We start from the raw sequence: 24878 nt of genomic DNA, 5'->3' as shown, positions 1-24878 counted from the left end.
GGAGTGCTCCTTGTCCGTTGGAAGCATGTGGAAAGCACCCTGGGGCATCAGAGCGTGAAGAGCACTTGCATCTTTGCCCAGAGTGCTCCCTCCTTTACACCAAGCGTGGGAAGAGCAATTCATTTTACTGGCTTTTGTGTTTTTGCCCCCTCAGGCGCAGTAACCTCTGTGCAGTGATGTTGTGTTTATGACATATGCCCTAAGGAAATATATTCATGAGCTGTGCATTTATTTTGGAGGGTACTGATTTCTAAGACTTATGCCATTGAGTAAAGTTTCACTCAATGTGCATTCTGAGTAATAATGATGACCTGAACACTGCTTGTGTTGCAGAATATTAGTAACCCATATCTTTACCCGACTACTGCTTGCTTTGGCAGAGTACTAGTAACCTGTGTGCTCTTCTGACAACTGCTTGTGTATCGGGGTATTACTGATACAGGCTGCTTTTGGTCTAATGATCTGTGCAATGCAGTTTATTTTTATGTAACTTATTGTGGACTTTGTGATGTATTTATTGTGTCACTGGTGTTGTGTGTGTTGTGCAAACACATTACACACAGCCTCCAGGAGAAGTCTGACTGCTCGTGCCAAGCTACCAAGGGGGTGAGAGCAGGGGTTATCTTGGGTGTGAAGCGCCCTTGCCCTGACTAGAGTGGTGGTCCCTGCCTGGGAACCCGCCTTCTAACATTAGTCAACCTAATCAAGCAATTCTATTTTTTTAATAAGTATTTCCACATCATGGGCTTTGATTGAATGGACAGAGGGTGAATGAAATTCTCTTCTTGCAATGTATCAGGCATTACCTTGTCTATTAATCATTGTGTTGATGTTAGACTGATTGACATACAGCATAAGGGAAGAGTGATTATAGTTCTATAAAATTAAGTACATTTTATGGTCACTATGGCTTTCACCCACAATCCATTCTATCGCGCTAGTCTAAGATTATATTCACTCACAAAAGATTAGATTCCTGCAAATGGAGTCTTCAACACTTGCTGTGGTCTGACGAAACTTTGTGAGACCGAGAGTCCTACAAGGATTACGCTGATGCTGGGTTGGACAGATCGGGTCAAACATACCCTCTGCACAAAACTTTCTAATAATCATTACTAACTCCAGGAAACTATGAAGATTTGCTGGACCCTTTGAAATGGAGGCTATTTCAACCCTGTGCCTATTTGACTGTCCCTAAACAAAGTGACTGCACAAAAAAGATCCGGTGCACCACACTTATTATGAAAACCTGGTGCGAGTGACGGCAGTATGTAGACAATATGTGGGACGGCAAAAACTTCTGTGGTTGTGCATGGGATATGGAGTGCTTTAGGCATGTGACCAAGTGGACGGATTTTTGTACAATTCCTATATTTTGTGGGAGCGCTCGGCTTGAAGAGATGTGTCAACAGCTCACCGAGAACTGGGAGTTATTATGGAGAGGACTAATTTATTTATCAATGTATAGTAATAGAAGAATAGCATCGTTTTAAAGGTTCTAATTGCAGGTGTGCCACAGTTGGGGATATGGATGTCACTCTTTGGATCAAAAGATGCAGTCGTTGAGTGACTGCCACCTCGGGCAACGTACACAGTGGTTCATGGGATTTCAACAATAGAAGCTAAAGTAACAGGGGAGTCACAGCAGTCAGGTGGGATGTAATAATGACAACACGGTCATGACTGCGGTACTGCCAGGGATCCACTGGGAATGTGAACAGCTTGTAATGACTGCATGGTTGCAAGAAGGCACGTACACACTGGTGACTGGGGATCCCCAACTTACTCTTTCCATAGCTATTACCGTAGGACAAGCGACCAGCTAAGGCAAGCTTCGCTCTATAGGGAATTACAACAGCTATTCTTATAAATGGCGCTGGGTCGACGCGGGCTTCTGTTTATTAAATGATGAATACCTCAGCAGCCGAGAAACAATCAGCGTTTGCCCTATTATACGTCCTAAAAATATGCACTCCAGCCCCGGAGAGTTTCTGGTGTAACTCCCAGGCTCTGGGGTACAACGCAACTCAGTATTACAGAAACTCTGCCTGACATGTAGTCATTTTAGAAAAATGCGACAGTAACAACATATTCATCATTTTTTTCCTGGTATTTCGCCGAAGCACACCCATGAGAACCGTCCGCAGCTGTTTACGTTTCAGGATAGTCATTAACAGCCAAGTTTAAACATGCAGTATTATAAAAACACATTTGGCTCCGCTCGGATACATTCTCCGAAAAGTCTTGAAAACGATGTTAACATGAATGTCTACGAACATACAGACTTCTATGGCTTGGGCCAGATGCTTTCAATAAGTGGATTTTCATAAAGAAACAGGTTCAGATATACGATTATATTTTTCCCCTTTTTTCATCCCTACTATCCTGGAATTAAAAAGCCTGCCAGGAGGACAAACCTACCCGAATCTACAGGCAAAGACACATTTCCTGTAAGTACATTCTCTAATACTTGTTCACGGACTGGGATTATGCAGGCATTTCTGCTTCTGAGACAAATCTACCAGTTCAGCAGATTGACTGCTGAAATAAATGTACAACCAATGGCAGGAAAAGACATTCCTGACGGCTGCTTGTAAAAAAGTAAACGAACGCCCAGGAAGGTGTTGGTTTGTGGGTACCTGTACATTATCTAATAGTGTCAGACTAAGAGAGAGGTTACAGGGCAAACGAGGCCAAGGCAGGTAAGGTACGATGCAGGAAAAGTGGAAGTAGCCAGGGATGGGAGGGGCAAGGGATGGGCGGGACAATGATGGGAGGGGCAAGGGTTGGGAGGGACAATGATGGGAGGGGCAAGGGATGGGAGGGACAATGATGGGAGGGGCAAGGGATGGGAGGGGCAAGGGATGGGAGGGGCAATGATGAGGAGCAAGGGATGGGAGGGTCAAGGGATGGGAGGGACAATGATGGGAGGGACAAGGGATGGGAGGGACAAGGGATGGGAGGGACAATGATGAGGGCCTAGCAGGGCGAATGGTAGCAAGGTTAGCTGGGGTAGGCAGAGGCTAGGTGATGGGAAGATAGACCTAGAACGATAAGATACAGTGGTAGGGCGTGGAGGTAGTGGGACATGGCATGTAGGCAATGCGGGCTAAATGGTGAGCGATGGGCGAGGGAAGAAAACATGGAGAAAGCAGCAGGGATGAAAATCTCAGCAGAGTAGGGGCAGGAGAGGGAGGAGCATCCATGAGCAGAAGACATGGCAAGCGAATGGGCCAGCACAGTGAGGTGGGGTGCGATATGATTGGCTAAACACTGACAGATGGACAAATATTCCCAGGACAGTCCTGCTAACCCCAAGCTTGTAACAGTGTCTGTGTACAGTGGAACTGGAAGCATTTGCATTTTTTGGGGCTGATGAGAATACTTTTTCCTTCTGTATAGTCTTTGCAAATAATAGACTACTTCTCATGCACCTTGTGAACACAGACACTGCAGGACTTACGCCTGAGGGGAAAAAAAATATTCAAATCGGAGGTGGTGGTGCAGATGAGCGTGGGAAACATTCTGTAAAATGTTTGTGAATTTCCACAAAGTTCCAGCTCTGTCAATATTCACCCCAACTGGCATGTGATTCCCTCAATCTGCCCCCGACACTTCCGGAGAAAAGCCCACTGGACCAAACAGACAAAAGTATACATGCAGAGTGCACAAGTCCGAGCCTACACGATGGAGAAGAGAAGTACATCCTAAGGTGCGTGTTTACGTGCAACTTTCACTTTCTTTATTCCTACTATTTACAGGTGTCTGTCATGTAGCCCAGAGAAAAATGTATATCATTGCTCCTTAATGCTTTTGACACCTACTGTGACTTAAGTAGTCAAACATCCCTTTTGGGGTATCCCTCTGGTATCCGTAGGAACAGGTGTTCTACAACAATATCTAATTTTAAGCACTTTAAGCACTTAATTTATAAAGGGCAGACTAAACCTGCTGATACTGCAATAGTGCTTACACCCCCCGTATTTTTGTTAGTATTAAATGATGCAAACTTCCATGAACGTTAATGAATATTACAGTAGACCCTAAAGCACTTTATGATACTAGCACTTTTTAACAGCTCGTCCCATCAGGTTAGGAACCATCCAACTTACCCATGACCCGCGCCTGAACCACCACTTTAATGCAGGCTCGGTCGTTGGTCTCACTGGCCAGTACCATTTCTTCCTTCAGAACCCCCTCTTTGTGAGCAATGTACTCGCATGTGACCCTGTACCCTGGGGGGGGAAATGAATGGATAAGGTTTAGATAGTGCCTCGAAACTGGCATTATTATTCCACTGCAAAAACATTTCTGTATCCAAAACTTCTCACATTTCAGCAAAGAAAAATGTTTACAGCAGCATGTCAGACATATATGGTTACCTGGGAGAACAAGCCACACAACAGGAAGTGCACCAGTGAAATACTATATATAAACTATCAAGGAACTGCAATGAATGTATTACAAATATAATGCCAATACAAATGCTAAAACCGGGTTTGATGTCCTCCACAACAATGTACACAAACCACAGTTGAGTTTGATACGCTGAGTGCATTTATTCACCTGAACCATCAAATAGTCAGCCTCTCAACTCACCGCTTAGAACCTTGACAATGCTCTCAGGTCTTTGTTAGGAACCTAGCATTGCCAAGGTTTTGAGTAAGAATATTAAGCATCTCATCCCACATATCTCCCCATTCAGAAAAGCATATAATCTGAACCTGTCAGGTTAAGCATAAATAACTACATTCCTACACTTAAAGAGACCACAATAAACTATTACTTATCCTAAGTCCAATAATATATGGCAATATCATCGCAACTATAGATTGCATACAAAACCTCTCATGTACTTTGGCACTTCACGTATTCTCACACTTTTCTCTCTCAAGGAGATTGGCTGCAGCTTCTCATTTTTATGTTCTACCAAACCTTTTGTATCAGTATTGTTCTTACTCGTTGGGATTTGTTGATCAAAGTGGAAAGTCACTTCGGGGATTGATCATTACTCTTCGACTTTTGTTCCATATTCTTCTATCTTTTGTTTTTATGGCATTTTTACATACTTTCACCACTTTTCTCTCCTCAGAACATTTCGTCCATGGTCCACATCCTACCAGTGCCCTTATTTTCACTACGTCACCTACTTCATTCTCTGCTACACAGTTTATGTTATCAACATTTTGTTTCCTGCATCTTTGATGTTCTATTTCTTTGTTTCTCTAATCACCAACACCGTTGTCCTTTATACCTTCACCCCATTTCATCCACCCGGACTCATCTTACAGTTAGCAGACCAACCTTTGAATAGTTCAAAAGGCGTTTCCCTATAGTGCTATGGGGTGACATGCGTTGGGCTGTTATCCTGTCTTGTAATACTGTTTTCCATTTTAAGTTGTTTGCTCTTGCTAACTGTATACTTTCCTTTAATGTTTTGCTTACTCTTTCAACAGCACCATTTGATTCTGGATGGTAAAAACCTTTTTATGCATGATACCACAGCTTTCAAATTACCTTTGCATTCCACTTGAACACAATTGTGGACCATCGTCTGATAAAATTTAATTGGGATAGCTTTCTCTTCTGAATACGTCCTCTAAAAATGTCATCACAGTGTAAGTAGAAATACCTCTCACACACGCAACTTCAATCCATCTTGAATATAAATCTAATAACACTATCAGAAAAGGTGTCAGATTTTAACCATGTAATGGACCTACTATGTCGATGGCAATTTCATCCCATGGATACTTTGGAGGCTGTCTACATATCATTGGCAACTGTTTGGTTTTTAAAATGTTATCATTCATTCTACACTGCATACACTTTCTTACCAATCTTTCTACCCCATTGTCCATTTCAGGACACCAAACTTGTAACCTCAGTCTTTCGTTTGTCTTTACAATACGCATATTCCCTTCATTGGCCAAATTAAGTAACCTTCCACGTACCTTTCTGGTGGTACGAGTTTGGTTCCCCAAGTGAGAATACCATTCACCACCAATAGTTCATCAGTAACCAATGACTAAAGTTTCTCAAATTGTTTACCTTTCCCTTTCTCAATTGCCTCAATCACTTTGGTAATCTTCTGATATTTGTCTATTTCATTATTCCATTTCACCTCCTCTATAGTACCCGTCGTAACTTCACAAACATTCACCTCTTCATCGGATATTTCTGCTTTTTCTTCAATCTCATCAACACTGACCAAGCAAGATAAACAATCTGCCGACCAATTAATCGCTCCAGGTATGTAATCAACAGTAAAATCAAACTTTTGTAATGAAATAATTTATCACCACCTTCTTGAAGAGATCGCATCTAATCCCTTTTTGCAGAAAACCTCTTTCAAAGGTTTGTGATCTGAATGTACCTTAACCTTTATGCCCCAGATCAAGTTTCTGTATCTTCTCAAAGCCCAATAAATAGCTAAAGCTTCCTTCTTGATTACGGAGTAATTTCATTCTGATCTCTTGAAACATCTAGATGCACAAGCAATTAAATGCTCACTCCTATTTCCTAGCTGCATCAAAACAGCACCAAAATATATAATGCATTTTTTTTCACCAGGTTCACAAGCTTGCAAACTAGGGGCATTCTTTAGAACTTCCTTCACAGATATAAATTCTTAAGAACATTCATAGTCCCATTCAAATGTGATGTTTTTACTCAATTGTTTCCTCAGACGAACAGTTCTATCTGCATATTTCGGAATGAGCTTACAGTAATAATCTACCATCCCTAGAAATTATATTAGTTCCTTTTTATTACAAGGATCTTTTAATTTTTACAAAGGCGGCAACCAACTCCTTTTTAGGAAAAACACCTTCCCTATGATACAGTGTCCTAGATAGGGGACTTCTTGCACACAAAATCTACACCTGTACTTTCTCAGTGTCAATCCTGCATTTTTTCTCCTCTTTAGAATTGCATGCACCCTTAAATTGTGCTCCTCCTTCGTACTTCCAAAGATTAATAAATCATCCTGATAGCATTTTACTCCCAATATTCTTTTGAGTAAATCGGTCATTATCCATTGGAAAACAAAGACTGCAGAAGCCAAACCGAATGGCATCCTTAACATTTTTTAAATACCCATTGATGTAATAAATGGAGTAAATTCCTGCCCAGACCCATCCACCTTAATTTGATGATATGAGGATGCTAAATCCAACTTGTGAAAAATCTAGCACCAGCCAATGTCGAAATAATTTCTTCAAAATTGGGAAGTGGGAATCTATCAACCACAATTTCCTTATTGAGTGCCTACAAGTCTATGCACAACTGAATTTCACCATTAGCTTTCTTGGCCGCGACAACTGGGGCTAACCATTCAGCTGCTTCTACAGGTTCAATTATCTTTAATGCAATTAAATGATTAATCTCCTTCTGCACACCCTCTTGTTCATTCAAAGGTAGACTCCTCAACTTGGAAATTACAGGTTTCGCTCCCTTCTTTAACTTTGTGGAATTTGTACCCTTTCAGACTACCTAACTCATTTAAATTTTTTATTTTTCCTCATATTTGATTAGTGTTCTATCTAGTTCTTGAACTTGTACTTGTGGGACTGCATTGGGATTTAACATGACTCCTAATAACCATTGATGTGGCTACCCCAGTAAAGCATCACCTATGATTGCTACAAAGATCTTTCCAACCACCATTCTCTCACCAAGTTCAATAGAAGCTGTGAAATAGCCAAACATTCATTTAGGTATTCCACTATAACCCACTGGTGAAATATCCATTTGTACAATTTCATTTAATCTTTAAAGTACTTGTCAGAGGTCTCTTTGCACATGATGGTAAGATGTGAACATGAATCAAACTTGATGCTTAATTTAATTCCCTCAATTCTTACAGAATGTTAGGTATGTTCAATCTGTTCCCCCTTTACTTGGGACACAATCTCCTTAACCTCTTGACGTGCATGTTTCGTTAACCTACTCCTACAACATTTTGAAAAATGCCCTTTCTTTCCACACGTATTACAAATTGCTTGTAAAGCAGTGCAAAATGTCCTTTCTTTCCGCACATATTACAAATTGCAAATGGTTGCATTTGCTTTGTGATCCAATTTACCACACCTGAAACATATACCTTAAAATTCCTGTACTTCTTTTGTTCCTGTTATCAGTGTTTTTTTTTTTTTTTTTTACTTTCTGGTACCTCTGGTTTCGTACTTTTAACTTGACTTACTATCTCTTCAACTTTGTATTATTGTCTTTCATTTTGTTCTTAGCAGTGCTAAGTTCATCAACACATTTGACCATGTACTCAACATGTTCCGCAACTGCGATTACTTCTTCTAGTAGAGGTTCAGCTTTCAACCATAACTTCTGTTATTTGTCATTAGCACATTTAAACACAAACTGATCCCTCATTCTTTCTTCACTTGCAGCTCCAAATTTTCTAGACACAAGTTTTCTAAGACTTATCACACAATCCTTATCTAACATCTTGTGCCTGCTTTCTTAATCCCAAATTATCTCCATTTTAGTGCTTACTTGCGGGTGATAATGTCTATCCAGTTTTAGTACGCAAATTTCATATTCATTCAATGACCTTTGGTTAACAATGCTTTACGCGGGTAAATTTTCCAACACCTCCTGCCCTTATTCACCCAGACAATGTGACAATAATGAATATTTTTGTTCAGCACTTAAATGTGTACCACAAACCCTTGCATAGTTCATACAAATCTTCTTCCATTTGCCATTTTACTGTTTGCTTACCTGGGCTTGAGTAGAGAAGGGGAGGAGGAGTCACATTCTGCATGCCCCTTCCAAAATTTGCTGTATGACTTACTTATGTAAATAAACGTAATGAATAATGCTCACACTTGCAACAGTTTGATGATGCAACATTTAAGCAACAGGAATTTGAAATTTGAGGACCTTTATGCCATTCACCTGTTCAAATATATGTCACAAGGTGTGCCAATCACAGATCGTGATAGGCGCTATTTATGTGGTGTGCCAATTATCGTAGAAGTAAAGTAACCAATAACAGTGTGTTCTATTGCTACAGTGTGCCAATCACCAAGTGTTTTAGAATATCACCGCACTATCACTGTGTGTCGAAATCAATTTATGAACGTTCCTCATGCAATTCGATGTATTTCACAAGTGCTGGGACATAACCCAACCTAGTCTTCACGCTAACATTTGGGCTGTTATCTCCACTGTTTCCTGTGCCTTAAAGATGGCTGCCATGTGGCCACATAAACCCTTGGTTTATTTTCCACAGTTGTTAGAGCTGGTTTTGCAACCTGCAGTACTCTTTCTACATGCAATGGGGCGCACTGATAAATAATGGTAATGCTGAAAGTCAAATATGTTCCAGCGAGTGCCGCACACCACACATGGCCAAAATGTTACTCTGACAGTCTCACCTGAATGACGCTTACGTCCAGAAGCTTCCAGTGTTCCTTCCACTGAGGAAACCACTCTCTCCTGAAAAAGCTCTCTCTAACCCTTGGATGCGGTAAGCATTATTGTCCTTCAGCGGACTATATTGAGGTGAATACTGGGCTCTGATCCCGCCTTCATCACCAATTAATGTGGTGTCCTCCACAACATGGTAAGTACACAAACCACAGTGGAGTTTGATAAGCTGAGAGCATTTATTCACCTCATCCATCAAACGGTCAGCCTCTCGAATGACCGCTTAGAACCTTGACAATGCTCTCAAGCCTGTGTTAGGAACCTAGCATTGTCAAGGTTTTGAGTAAGAACATTAGGCATGTCTCCCCACACCGGGTCAGTAGAGTTAAGAGATGCTGCTTCCACTGTGTTTTATTATTGCACAGTTATGTATTTTATGGGTTTTGCTACAATTTCTGTATACTCCAGCATCTGCTGCATAAGTAGTTTTCAAAAGAAATCATTTGGTTTTTCACCCAAACAGAAATAACGTTTCTGAAGTTTTGCAAGTTATCTGGCGAGCCTTTCATTAGCAGATTGCCGTATTCAGTCACTAAACGATTAACAAGTTAAAAAACCCTATCAGATCACCATTTCAAGAAGTGCATAAGGAAGAATTCAGCCAGTACCATAAAAAACATTTTGCTTTCCATAACAGAAGGATGAAGCTATTGCAAGAAGGAAATCAGGACAGACCAGGTTCTGCCCCCTTAATCAGTACGCAAGAGCTACAGATGAACACATTTGTTTTGTATCGAAATGCCACATAACGCGTGCATGTCTCCAGTCACAGTACAGAGTCCAACAGCATAATTGAAATATATTCAGCTAAACACGAATAGACTCGACAGCACGTAACATTACAAAATGCAGTTGCCCATCCGTTTCAAATTATTCTACTGACAGAATCACCAACTAAATTAAAAGAAAACTGCTTCACAGGATAAACCACACAGATTACTGTACACAGAAAAAATACAACTCAAAATTAACTGCAGTCTAAGAAAAGTGCAGAGACCTTTACACAAGAAAATGAATCCAGAAGTGAATAAGATATACCCTTTTTAAATGCTCTATAAATTCATAAACATTTGTAGTGGATTTCTGACTCTTATCTGAAATGTTAGACTAAAACCTAAATGATCCAGGTACAGATTACCTATAGAAGTGTGTGAAACCCTCTTATTTTAAACACACAGCTTGTAAAAAGAGGTCACCTAGAAAATGATTTCTATGTGAAGGATTTGTTTTATGAAAGATGAATTTCTCATCTTTTAGCAAAATACGTTTGCTAAAGCAGTGCAGTGCAAAAATGCCAGACACAAAAGTAAATAGGCGTACACATGTATACATTTACCTGTTTAGGATTAGAACTCTAGTGAACACCTGGAGAGTTTACATACATATCTTACTATAGGGTATTTAGGAACAAATACTCAGGTTTTTAAGGGCTATTTCTATTGCTGTGGGACCCTGAGGTGCTGTGGACTGCGGAGGAGGGAGACACTGTGGCAATCTCTGCAGACAGGTGACGGCTGCTTTTAGTGGGGCGAAGCGACTGAGGTTTCTCATTTTGTGTAGTACCCTATATGAAAAGTTACTGACTACAGCCACGCCACAAGTTGTAAAAGAAGCAAAACTCCAGTGCAACCTCTTTCTGGTCATCTTTTGACTTGATATTACCGTAAACCGCAGGCACAAGCATCATCTGTTATGCAGCTTGGTCTGCCAGGGCCAAGGCTTGCTTATACCCTCAAAAAAGTTACTTTGACACTGTGGGTAAATAAACACATATATTGCAGTATAGTTCAGTTTTTCAGAAGATTGTTGATATTTCTTTCCGATGAGCCAAAAGCTGTACTAATAGTAAATAGATCACACAAAACCATCTCTTTTCTTCAGCAGTCAGGAACTCTGGACCACTCATAATTTGGGCCTTAGACAGGGGTCTCTAGCCTTTTCTTTAATAAGAACTACTTCAATGAAAGGCATACAGAATGACTAATATTATTAATGTGCTAACTGTTACCACATTAGGCAAAATTACATTAGCGGGCACGCCACGCAAGATTACCAGAAGTAATCTTCACAGTGCATCAGGCAGGGTTGCCAGCATTAATGTGAAAAGGGATTTATTATGATGCCTCTACATGGTTAATACATGATAGGCACAGCTGCAATGCCCTGGCACAAAGATAATAATAATATGTTTCCCCATCGCCTCACGATTTATCATTTTAATAGCTTTAAATATTCTTTGGACACACCCATTTTTCTCCAAGCTTCATTTTTTAACCACTTACACACATTTTTGTATCAAATAAATACTTTTCAATTTTTGAATACATATGTCAATTTAACCAAGCAAATGGTTCTATGTAGCTGGCTGGGCTCTGCACAGAAGACCTACTTACAGGTACCTGGAGAGCTACCAGAAGCTCATGAGCTACTCGTTGGAGAAGCCTGGCCTTAGAACTGTGTGTCACAGTCTTTCTGAAATGTATCTAAAGTCTCAAGAGTTTCACGTAATATCCTACTGGAGAAACCAATAGGAGAAGATCTGGACTATATCCACCCCTTACTTACAGAAGGATAACAATGAACCAATAGATGTTTTTCTATTTTACAGGGTTATCTAGACAAAGAGCTACTCGTGTCCTGGTGAGGTTAGAGCGATCAATGCCAACAAACCCTTACAAAAACAAGTGCGTGCGCGGAGATGAGTGTTTATCTCTTCTGTACTAACCCACCCCAGTTTGTGCCAATAAGCGGTCGAAGAGAAGTCACAGTAAATGGAGATTGTTGATGCTCTCCAAGCACCCTGCTTAAAATACTGATCGGAAGAAGGAACCAAAAAATACATAGCAAGGATGGGTCAGAATTTACACACAAACAAATATCATGTCTGGAGATCTCACATTCAACTGTTGGTGCTCAACTATTGTGATACTTGAAGCAAATACATAGTCAATAAACAGAAGTTACACCGATTGAGACCAAGTGACGCGAGTTGTACATTGTGAGACAGTCCACAAGGAAACAACTGGCCCAGTCACAGAAACAAAACCGGAAATATGGTAAGTTCCAGAAATAAGTTGAAGACTGGATTATGAATACAAAACAAACTGGGAAATAAATGCAGAGCAGCTATGTTGAGATTCTGGTCATATTCGAAGACACAACCTTATAGTAGCTTGGAGAGCCAAGGTGCTCCTCTAGGATTGTATTCCCTGTTGCCTGTAAGGACAGACAGCCTCTTCTGCCAACTTAGGAGCCCTCAAGCAGCTTGTGCTGGAGGAAAAGAGAATTCAAAGGGACCCGGCTCTGTCCTGCCTCCTCCGAAAGACTCCATGCAAAGTCAGGCTATTATTAATGTGTTGGCCATGACAAAAAGCATTTATATGATCGAAGGTTTAAAACATCCATTGACAGTGCGTATGTGATGACAGAAAAGAGGAAATCGGCAGTATGTTAAAAGCATGCACTGCCAAAGCAAACAGGTCTGGGTTGGGGGTTGTGATGGCTACGTGTTTTATTTATTACTTCCAGCCTATGCCATAAAATTCACAAGTAAAATATGTTGCTGACAAACCGTCACAGACGCATGCTTGATATAAATACATTTAAAAAATAACTATCACATATGATTTTAATAGAACTGCACAGGTACTTTCTAGCTGGCAGGTGTACGTAAATAAAATATAGAAACCATTTTTAGTTTTAATGCACCTCACAAGAAAATAGGACATTCTGGTGCACTAAAATGTACTATTGGCTGCGATTACTGTCATATCAAGAGATATTTGACACACACGATGACTGAAAAATAAAACTGTATTCATCCATCAGCCCTTGCACTTTCGTGCAGCTCCCTGTAGACAAATACACACACAAGAAGCGGTGTAACTCCATCACTTGGGGAGCAAAACAGCCCATGATGAGTGCAGTGATGGACAAGAAGCCAGATGTGAATGATAGTGAATAGATCAATGAAGAGGGATGGTCCAAAGCCCCAGTGTATGGATTTTTTTGTATTCTGGATTTTTCTTTTTTTTCTTTTTTTTTTTTAAATCACATGAGGACGAGATGTCAGTTGGCACTAGCCAAACACCTTTGATAACATTAACATAAATCATTAGTGTATTAATTAAGGACAGAGAGAGTTCACAAAACAAAATACAATTAAAGATCAGTTAGAGTTCAGTGAACACGAACCAATACAACCATGACATCTGTGTACAATGCACACCATTACTGTCACGTTTTCTTCTTTGTAGCCAACTTTTTATTATTTCTTTTTACATATCACCAACTAAGGGGTGTACTGAGCATGGTGGGGTGAGTAATGGTGTGAACGGTGTTACACACTATAACCTGAGTAAATTCAGGGACCTTCGGGTTTTGTGTCCGCTGAACCATATCTAACCATCATCTGCTTTTTCAGTAAATTTCATGGTTTTTTATGATGTACCGCATTCACCTGCCATGTACCCATTCTACACCCTACTCTTGACGTAACCAACAGAAACTAAACTTTACAGACAAGTGCAAACTTTGTGTGGAATCATCAACCGGTCGTAAATGTATTAGCAGAAGAAAAAAAAAACTAAGAAAAACAAGAGTAGGTTAAACATATGCCAAGTCTCTGACACGTTCCTTGCAAATCCATCAAGCACTGGCAAAGTTATTACTAAAACAAAAGCGGGTTGACCACTCACTTACCTTCATTAGATATTCCGGAAAGCTGATATATTTGTACTAGGTGTGCACCGCTAACTGTCTGCCATTTTGATGCAGATTTATTAAACAGCACTTAAGTTAAAAGCTAATAAACAATTTATTTTCTCCCTTTAACTCTGCCACTCCCTTGATGGATTGGCACAAAACATTTTTGAAAAAATCCTCCCAAGCTTCTGCCAAATTGTGGGCAGATTTGTCAGACTGTGCTAATGCTTTTAGCAAATCAACAATTTATTGAGTCTGTAGACAGAGTAAGGGGGGGGGGGTTATAACCATATTATAGGTCAATCAAAAAGTGTCTTTTCATTGGAAAGAACGACTGAACCAGAGCTACACAGTGGCGACTGCCTATATGTATATAAGCACATAAGGAAATCAGGCTTCCTTTCACAGTGATGCTCCCCCAGACACTCTTCAGCTGTAAGGGTCACCAAGACATCCTCCTCTTTTGGCTATATGGGTCTTTGGGTTATGGTATGGATAAAAAGTAGGACTGGGATGGCCTGGGACACTGTGCATTTAGACTAACATTTTAGAGAGCGAAATATGCACCGTACGGAAGTGTGATCCGCCCGGCAGCGGAATATCACGGTAGGGAGGAGAGGGACCTGGACAGTGTTGTCGCTCCACAAGCTTAACTCGTGCTTGAGGCAGGGGACAGTGTGACTTATCTTCTCGATCACTTATCCCTTTGTGCCTTTCATAACCTACAGCAAGAGCAGGGGTAGCTTAATTTGACACCTGCATGGATTCCATAGACTTTACTGGAGTATGTCTCTAGCTTTGATCTGTACATGTTTTCAGTACGGCTGCAATACCTGGTTTCAGCCATCTTCTTCATGCGCACTACGACAGGTGGAGGGTTTACAAACTCCTCACAGATCTTGGTGGACGAAGTGTCCAAGCCTCTCGCCGGGAGCTTTGATTCACCACTGTAACCACTCCTTCCAACAGCCACTGCCAGGCCTGCTGCAATAAACCCATTAGCACTTCTCTAGCACATATTGAGAGGGGACACAGAGGACCACTGCAGCTCCCAGGGGTGGGCCCTGGGCAGGCTGCTCCAGTAATTCAGTCCCTGGCTCAAGGGAAGCTTCAGGCAGGTGCAGGCTTCTGTTTCATAACCATGATCTGCCTCACAGAGAGGTGCCGGGTTTAGTCTTGTTCAGGAGATGTAGGTAACACCTCTGCGACAGCATATGAAAGCGCTCTTTATTTCTGCGGCTGAACTCTATGTTCAGTGGTGTGAACTCAGTCACTCTTAAGTGAGCAGAAAACACAGGAGCTCTCTGAGAATGACCAGCTTGGAGATGACCTATTGCTCTGCTCTTTCTTCAGGAACCTGTTACACTCATCCTGAAACTAGATGGTGGTGGGTGTCCTTTGGGTATAAACTCTGGCCAGATCTTAATACCATTTCTAGTAACAATGGTGGTATGCGCCTAACCCATGCGTACACGTACCACACAGGGTCATTTACAGTAGTCTTTTGTATCCCACCAGGAATATTTGATTTTCAAGAAATGAGTCAGTCCTTATGTATTTTGGAATGGCCAATACACCTTCATCCCTCTTACAGATTCTCTAGCAGGAGATCTGCCCAAATGCCCAGCCTCTTCTCGTTGAAAATAGCCTTCAGCGACCGGGTGAGGCACATCCTACGGCTGGCATCACCAACTGCTGATTCCCACAGAACCACGGCTAATTTAGACATCTACTTTCGCTATCCAACCACAGGTTGCCATTTATAGTCACTGCATGATCATTTACCTTGGTTGGAAATCCAGAAAAGCTGGAATGGAACTGACCTACAGGGGCCTGCAGAGGCCAGGTCTGGAGAAGCGGGTGTGGCCCTAGAAACATACTGTATCTCCCAAACCAATTCAACACCATAGCAGATGTAGAGTGACTGTACCCAGGGCCGTCTCCAGCAGGAGCATGGATCTGGGAGCCAGGACAATATCACAGAAAACATACGCCACATTTACTCCTGGAGAAGGAAAGTCACGGATGCCTGAATGAGACCAACGTGAAGGCTCTGGTCACCTTCGAGCAGGCCCCGGTCAACAAACCTGACCAAGAGCTGCTGAAGGTTGTGCCCTTTAAACTCTGCACAAAACAATATATATATATTTTTGTATTTGACAGCATGTTTCGTTGGACCTTATATAAAGACTGATGCAAAACCATCCTGGCTCAAATATCACTTTGCCTGGCAGTTTTTGGAGTTTTGCACCCGATATTTTTATAGGAGCACAAAAAAGTGGACTAACTGGTGCAAACGGTGTTTGCCCCAATCTGATTTTTGATTTTTTTTTTTAACCCAGGGCAGGGAAAAGTTGCAAGAAGCAGAACTTAAGCTCTGCTACTAAGCTGTGCGTAAATACCGTTTAGGCTCCTTCGGAGAGTGACCCCGCGTGTCTTCTATGACCCCCAGTCAGTGGCGTAGCGCGGGGGTGCAGGGGGGGCCGGCCGCACCATGGGGGGGGGGGTGCTGGAAGAGACTAGAGTGCTAAAATCCACGGGTTAGGGGGCGCAAATTACTTGCCGTGCCCCGGGTGCTCACAACCCACGCTACGCCACTGCCCCCAGTGTCCAGAGAGGGTTTTCCACACCCCTACACTTCGGTCTCTTGTTGAATGCACGTGCCAGAACTACTCTGACTGGCACGTGCCATCCCTTGGACCGCAGCGTCCGAGGGATGCAGGGCGCATCCTCCCTGGACCAGCAGGTCATGCAGTGCTTAATTTGTGCTCGATGTTTCCGGTGCTGAGCACCGGCACATATTTTTGAGGGCCGGGGGTTATTCTTCTGCCCCCAGCACTTGCTGCGAGCAAAAGGCACATATGGGAAAGACGGAGGAGGAGAAAAACGAAAAAGCGCCACAAAGGGAGAAAAAAAAGACAACTGCAAGAGTTGTTATGTCCCTACCAATGAGGTTGTTTGGCAGGGGGTGATCTACACGATCCGCTGGTATGCGGTCGGGTAGAAACCCCTCTGAATATTTGTCCTGTTGGTTGACTCCTGACGTAAGGAGGCAAAGCAATAAAAGGTCTTGGTTTTCGCGCCAAGAGTTAGTTCCCCAACTGATGACTACTGTGTATTATTTAATTGCTGAACCCCCCCCCCCCTCTCGAGTATCCGGCTGATACCGCAACCCTAACAAGCAACACAACAAGAGTGAGCTGAAGGGGCAGGAAGCAGGGGTGTAGGAGACACTAAATTTCTGGGGGGGACAGGGACAACCTTGAGGTGGGCCCCCTGCACAAAGTTTGCACCCAGAAGGGTTGCCGTGGTGGGGTAAAAAGGGGAAGGCGGTCGCTTCCAGTCGAGTCCCGTGTGGCCTGCAATTCCCTGTCTGCTGGGCCCTTTGCTGCCTGTTAGGCAGCGACAGGCTCTGTGATGCTGTTCGCCTGTGTGAAGTCCTAGGAGGCCTGTTCTGCCTGCTGGGTGCAGTGCTTCCTGTCGATTCCTGTGCTGCCTGCCAGGCACTGTGCTGCCTGTTGGGAGCTTTCTAGTCAGGCTGTGTCAGTCTCTAGGCCTCCGCCTGCCTGTGAAGGCCAGTAAGGCCTATGATTGCTGCTAGGTCCTTGTCTGACTGTCAAGTGGCTGTCTCTGTGCTGCCGCGTTTCTGTGAACTGCTGTGCTGTCTGATAGGGCTGTCCTTAGTGCTGGTGGCGCCCTGTGCGACATTGTTTGTTGGTGCCCCCCAGTGACCACCTCTGCCACGGATTCCCTCACTACTATCCATCACCACTCTCTCTCAGATGCATTTAATTTGTTTTATAGCACCACTCATACCGGGAAATATCCCTTGCAATGCAATAAATGCAATGCAATGCATTGACCATGCTGCCATTACCACAAATGTGTCTCGCACACATGCCTTTACCACACATATCTTTACCACACATATGCGTGGTTACAGCATAGATAGCGGTCTAGCTGTCCGGGTGGAATAGGAAGAAGCAGAGGAGAGAGAGGTAAGTAGGGCTGTGGCCGGGTTTAGAGTGGGAGGTTGGGGTCATTTTTAGGGCAAGGTAGGGTCGGGGTAGTTTTTAGGACAGGGTGGGGTAGGTTTTAGGGGTCAGGAGGAGTGCATGGAGTTCAAGTAGTTTTAAGACATTGTGGGGTAGGTTTTAGGGTACAGGGTGGGGGTCATGTAGTATTTAGGACAGAGCGGGGTAGGTTTTAGGGTTCAGGGTGGGGGCAGGGGCATCAAGGTAGTTTTAAGAGCAGTTCAGGGTAGGTTTTAGGGTTCAGAGTGGGGGTCGGGGTAGTTTTTAGGACAGGGCAGGGTTACTTTTAGGGCTCAGGGCAGGGGGGTTTAGGGCTCAGGGCAGGGGGGTTTAGGGCTCAGGGCAGGGGCAGTTTTAAGTGCTTGGATGGGTGGAGTATGGTATCAGGTGTAAGGGGGCAGGGTAGGGAGAATTTACCACGCATGTTCCTTTACCAAACATGCTTTTACAACGAAATTCGTTGTAAAGGCATGCGTAGTAAAGACACGGTCATTGTTGAGACCGCGATGTTAAGGCATGCCCGATATACGCATGTGTTGTTCCATCATTCATCCCTCATACCAGTCTAGGGTGTCAAAGCACTTTACATCACACAGACATTACGCAGACATTACGCAGAGACAATCATCATATATGTGTAAATCAGTGTATATGAAATGTTACATAAGACAGAGGACTACAAGGTGTAGCTGTCACAGGTCATCCATACTGGTAGCAGGTATAGTTTCAGAGTGCTTTATCTGGAGAAGCGCAAACTTCAGGTATTATCACCTTATACCAGGTCCAGGTATCCCCTTATTAGGGAAGTGTAGGCAGTGTCTAGAAGCCAGGCTCTCTAGAGGTAGCTGTGGATGAGCAGCCAAGACTTATCTAGGACACATGCAAAGATCATGCAATACCACTGTAGTCACACAGCACTTACACACATGAAACAAACATGTGTTACGAAAATAAAGGTTCCTTATTACAGTAACACAAACACTAAAACACTAGATAGGCAATACTCCAATAGGATGTAAGTAACACACTATTATATGTACAGCAGCAATCACAAATTGGCATAAAAAGCAATAGAAAACAGTGAAAAGCAATAGGCAATACTGAAGGCCTAGAGGGGACCAGACCATATACTAAGAAAGTGAAATGCGAAAGCCGGGTCCCCACCCAAGGAAGTGGAATTGGTAGAGGGGAGCTGGAGGAACTAGGAAACCCCAAAGGTAAGTACCAGAGTGCCCCCCAGCGACCAGGAGAAAAGAGGTAAGTTACTGTTTTTTCCCTGACCCACCAAAAGGACTTCAGAGAAGGATATTGCAAAACGCAGACAAGACTGCAAGAAACTACAGGTGGATCCTGGAAGAGTAAGACCTGGAAAAGAAGGGCACGAGGTCCAGTTTACGTAGGATGATCCGGTCGTGGCAGGAGCCACTACCCACCCATCTGTGGATGCAGGAGTTGGTCGACGGGGAGACGAAGATGGTCAGCAATGCAGCACTGGAGCAGATGAAGAGTTCCTAGGTGATGCAGTCGACGTCCCACGCCAGATGAAGAATTGCAGTTAGTCTGTGGTGTGGAAAACCCACCAACAAGCCTTAGCAAAAGCAAATGTTGCAGTAGGAGAAAAGTGGAGCTGCCGGGGACCAGCAAGGTCCAGGGGGACTCAACCCATGGAGGGGAGTCCCAGGTGACCATCAGCAAGGCAGAGAGTCTGGAGGAGGAAGCCTTGTAACGGAGAGGGTGTTGCCTCCCTCTTCCAAAGGAAATCCTTTTTTCTGCCTTCCTGGGCATGAGCTGCTCAAGCAGCAGAAGGAGGGCAGAAATCTGTCTGAGGGGTGGCAGCAGCGTGGGCTGTCCGGAAGACCCCATAAAGCTGGTAGGAGCAATGCTGGGGATCCTCTAGGGAGCCCCCAAAGTGCATGGAATCATACAATCAATACTGACAATAGTATTGGGGTATGATTCTGACATGTTTGTTACCAAACATGCCCAGGTTCGGAGTTACCATTATGTAGCTGGACATAGGTAGTGACCTATGTCCAGTACAAGCGTAAAATGGCGTCCCCGCACTCACGAGGTCCAGGAAAATGGAGCTGGAGTTCGTGGGGGCACCTCTGCTCCTGCAGAGGTGCCCTCACACACAGGTACTTGCACCCTACCCTCTGGGCTAGGAGGGCCCTACCATAGGGGTGACTTACAGTGACCTGGTGCAGTGACCTAAGGTGAAAGGGTGCACGCACCTTTTCACGCAGGCTGCAATGGCAGGCCTGCAAACACAGTTTACATGGGCTCCTATGGATGGCATAATACATAATAAATGCTGCAGCCCATGGGAACCCCTGATCCCCCAATGCCCTGGGTACCTGGGTACCATATACTAGGGACTTATAAGGGGCACCAGTATGCTAAGTGTGGGGTGTGTGTGGTCCAAGCAACCAAATTTAATGGGAGAGAGCACTGGGCTCCTGGTTAGCAGGATCCCAGTGAACACAATCAAAACATACTGACAACAGGCAAAAAGTGGGGTAACCATGCCAAAAAGAAGGTACTTTTCTGCTTCTGACAAAAGCAGTAACCCTATTCACATTATATACACTTTCTGATCTGCATGTAGACAGCCTTTGTAGCAGGCATAGTAACCCTGTACGTTATGATGAGTCAAAACTTCCACTAGACAAAACTTCAATCTCTCTCCAGAATGACCATTAATTACCGGAATTAACTTAAGATTTTTATTGTTGCCTGAAAACTGTTGGTGGCAAGGAACATCCAGCAGGTGCTTTTAAAGTCACAATATACTTGCAAACATAGCACCCCCATCCTAAGTCAGCACCCAGTGCGGCAGCACCGGTTGCATCGCCCTAGCCGCCTTACCTAGCCCTGTCCATCTCTCAGGCCATCTGGTTCTTCCTGGGACCCGTGCTGTGTGCTGGTCTCTCCGCTGTCTATCCAGCAGTGCCAGGCTCTGTTCCCACATAGCCTGTGAAGTCCTGTAAAGCCTGTGAGCTGCCACAGTGCTGGCTTCGCATCCACAGGCCGTCAGCAGGAAATGAGATTTACAGACAGCCCTTGCCCTTCAGAGCGGCTTTCACAAATACCAGGAAGGCTGAGGGAGAGACAGGGGACCGAAATGTTGGGGGGGGGGGGGGGGGCAGGATGTCAACTTAGGGGACAATAATTAGCACTGGGGCAGGCAAGCTGGAGACAGAGGAGAGAAGAGAGTGGGAGAGAGGCAACAGAAAGGGGGGCCCTAACAAACATTGTCGCACAGGGTGCCACTAGCGTGCCAAAGCCTGCCCTGCTCATATCTAACAGCAATTCAACAATACTGTTTTCAGAAAGGGAGATACTCTGCAACGCAGCACTGGATTTAAAAAGAAAGGGAGTTACTTAGTAATAGTTTATTTAATTACCCAAACCTCCTTACCTTCTTCAAATCTTGCTTCTGTCTTCAGGGTTCGATCTTTAAGTGACAGGAAGGGTAGGGCTCCGGAGGGACTGGATGCAGACTGCAATCAACAAAGGGCCTCTCCTCTCCCTTTGTTCTCAGAAGTGCAGACTGCAGGCGGCTGTGGGGCAAGGTGAGAAAGAATCCCTTGTGTGCTGCAGCACAACAAAAGGGCAGAGGGCGAGTGTCCTGGAGCCAGGTCACAGGTCAAGTGCAGGGCCAGTATAGGTAGCGCTTTCATGCGCTAATGGCCCTGCGAATTACAGGAGAAGGGAAAATTCTTCTGTCCCCTCGTCCCCCCCACCCTTGTCCCCCGTGTCCCCCCCACTCCAAAATCTGGGGGGGGGGACATATCCCCCGTGTCCCCCACACTTCCTACGCCCATGGCAGGGAGTGGCTTTAAATAGACTGAAGAGGCCCGTGGTGGCTTCAGGATTACGCTGCCTCAGTATTTCGTGCTCCCACATTTAATTGCAGCAGCTGCGTGTTTAAGAGGAGGGCTTTGAGCCCCGGCACGTTTTTATTCACAAATTAAGCACTGAGGTCATGTATCTGTGCCGCAGGACGCTGCGTAGGGCAGCCTGGCACAGACATCCCTTGGGAGCAGGACTGCAGCGGCCCCCCCTGCAGACCTGCCTCGACTGCAGATTTTATGGGCTGCAGCAAAATAACTCAAGCGCAGTAAAGACAGCCGGCACGTTTTTTTATTTCAGACAATATGAAATACCAACCGAAACAGTTTTAAAACTTGCCAGAATCTTTTTTTCTTCATATTCATACAGCTGCCACCAGGTTTCGAACGTCGTATTATTAAGTAGTTTTAGCACAGTGATAACATCAATACAGGGAGTGCAGAATTATTAGGCAAGTTGTATTTTTGAGGATTAATTTTATTATTGAACAACAACCATGTTCTCAATTAACCCAAAAAACTCATTAATATCAAAACTGAATATTTTTGGAAGTAGTTTTTAGTTTGTTTTTAGTTTTAGCTATGTTAGGGGGATATCTGTGTGTGCAGGTGACTATCACTGTGCATAATTATTAGGCAACTTAACAAAAAAAAATATATACCCATTTCAATTATTTATCATTACCAGTGAAACCAATATAACATCTCAACATTCACAAATATACATTTCTGACATTCAAAAACAAAACAAAAACAAATCAGTGACCAATATAGCCACCTTTCTTTGCAAGGACACTCAAAAGCCTGCAATCCATGGATTCTGTCAGTGTTTTGATCTGTTCACCATCAACATTGCGTGCAGCAGCAACCACAGCCTCCCAGACACTGTTCAGAGAGGTGTACTGTTTTCCCTCCTTGTAAATCTCACATTTGATGATGGACCACAGGTTCTCAATGGGGTTCAGATCAGGTGAACAAGGAGGCCATGTCATTAGATTTCCTTCTTTTATACCCTTTCTTGCCAGCCACGCTGTGGAGTACTTGGACGCGTGTGATGGAGCATTGTCCTGCATGAAAATCATGTTTTCCTTGAAGGATGCAGACTTCTTCCTGTACCACTGCTTGAAGAAGGTGTCTTCCAGGAACTGGCAGTAGGACTGGGAGTTGAGCTTGACTCCATCCTCAACCCGAAAAGGCCCCACAAGCTCATCTTTGATGATACCAGCCCAAACCAGTACTCCACCTCCACCTTGCTGGCGTCTGAGTCGGACTGGAGCTCTCTGCCCTTTACCAATCCAGCCACGGGCCCATCCATCTGGCCCATCAAGACTCACTCTCATTTCATCAGTCCATAAAACCTTAGAAAAATCAGTCTTGAGTTATTTATTGGCCCAGTCTTGACGTTTCAGCTTGTGTGTCTTGTTCAGTGGTGGTCGTCTTTCAGCCTTTCTTACCTTGGCCATGTCTCTGAGTATTGCACACCTTGTGCTTTTGGGCACTCCAGTGATGTTGCAGCTCTGAAATATGGCCAAACTGGTGGCAGGTGGCATCGTGGCAGCTGCACGCTTGACTTTTCTCAGTTCATGGGCAGTTATTTTGCGCCTTGGTTTTTCCACACGCTTCTTGCGACCCTGTTGACTATTTTGAATGAAACCCTTGATTGTTCGATGATCACGCTTCAGAAGCTTTGCAATTTTAAGAGTGCTGCATCCCTCTGCAAGATATCTCACTATTTTTGACTTTTCTGAGCCTGTCAAGTCCTTCTTTTGACCCATTTTGCCAAAGGAAAGGAAGTTGCCTAATAATTATGCACACCTGATATAGGGTGTTGATGTCATTAGACCACACCCCTTCTCATTACAGAGATGCACATCACCTAATATGCTTAATTGGTAGTAGGCTTTCGAGCCTATACAGCTTGGAGTAAGACAACATGCATAAAGAGGATGATGTGGTCCAAATACTCATTTGCCTAATAATTCTGCACTCCCTGTATACAAAGGATATATGAGTGCTTTTACAAGAAAACAAACGGCAAGCAATTAAACGCACCACTGTAACACTCTTAATGGAACTGGAACAACTATTTTTAAACAATGAATACATATGTACAGACACAGGAAAAACTTCTAATGGCAAGTGAAAAGTAAAATGTGTTTGGGGGCAGGAAGCAGAGAGCTGGTGTCCTGAGCCTGGAGGTAGGAAGCGAGCATAGGGCAGGCCTACTTATCTGTCTGTGTTCTAGGTTCAGCAGCATGGCGCAGGAAGCAGGCAGACAGCAGGTGAACTCAGGGCCCCCCCACTCCATGTGTGCGGAGGTACCACAGGGTTGTCATGTAGTAGCCATCTTCTCTTTATTGATGGAAAGCAGCGTCTCCCTTTACAGCAGCACAGCGCCTTACTAACATACCACCTCCTTACTGCAGCTTTGTCAATATCCTCCTCAGGTTAGTGTCTGGGTTTACACTCTCCAGTCAAGATGCAGGCAAAACACTTCCACTGTTTGGGAAAGCTTACCTTGTCCTGGAGGCTACTTTCCCAGCAACACCAAGATCTTCTCAGAGAATCCGTCCCCCTGACCCACGGTTTAGTGCAGTCTTGCGGTTAGAGAAAAAATGCTGCAAGGACTTAGAAAGAGAGTAGAGGAAGTCCTACTGAAAGGATCAATAGGCCATGTATGAACTAGGCCTTAAAAAAACTACCATGGGGTTTGTAAAGCAGCTAGAGCGGCTTTCTACTCTGATAAAAGTGCTAATGGCCAAAATTGCCCCAAAACCTTGTTCTGTGTGGTTAAGGGACTTTCGGACTCCAACAAAATATCTACTGCACCCTCACT

The 24878-nt window shown here is 43.8% G+C and overlaps 1 protein-coding gene across 3 annotated transcripts in view; it reads right to left on the bottom strand.

The window, feature by feature from the left end:
• Positions 1-24878, bottom strand: part of ADISSP (adipose secreted signaling protein) — a 309465-nt gene that overhangs the window by 43982 nt on the left and 240605 nt on the right. For all 3 annotated transcript variants that reach the window (XM_069205208.1, XM_069205193.1, XM_069205201.1), the window contains one exon: positions 4113-4235. In XM_069205208.1, coding sequence (XP_069061309.1) covers positions 4113-4235 — 123 coding nt within the window. The remainder of the gene's footprint in view (positions 1-4112; positions 4236-24878) is intronic.

This window comes from Pleurodeles waltl, chromosome 1_2 (genome assembly GCF_031143425.1).
Source record: "Pleurodeles waltl isolate 20211129_DDA chromosome 1_2, aPleWal1.hap1.20221129, whole genome shotgun sequence".
NCBI lineage: Eukaryota > Metazoa > Chordata > Amphibia > Caudata > Salamandridae > Pleurodeles > Pleurodeles waltl.
This window is presented reverse-complemented; position numbering and strand designations above follow the sequence as displayed.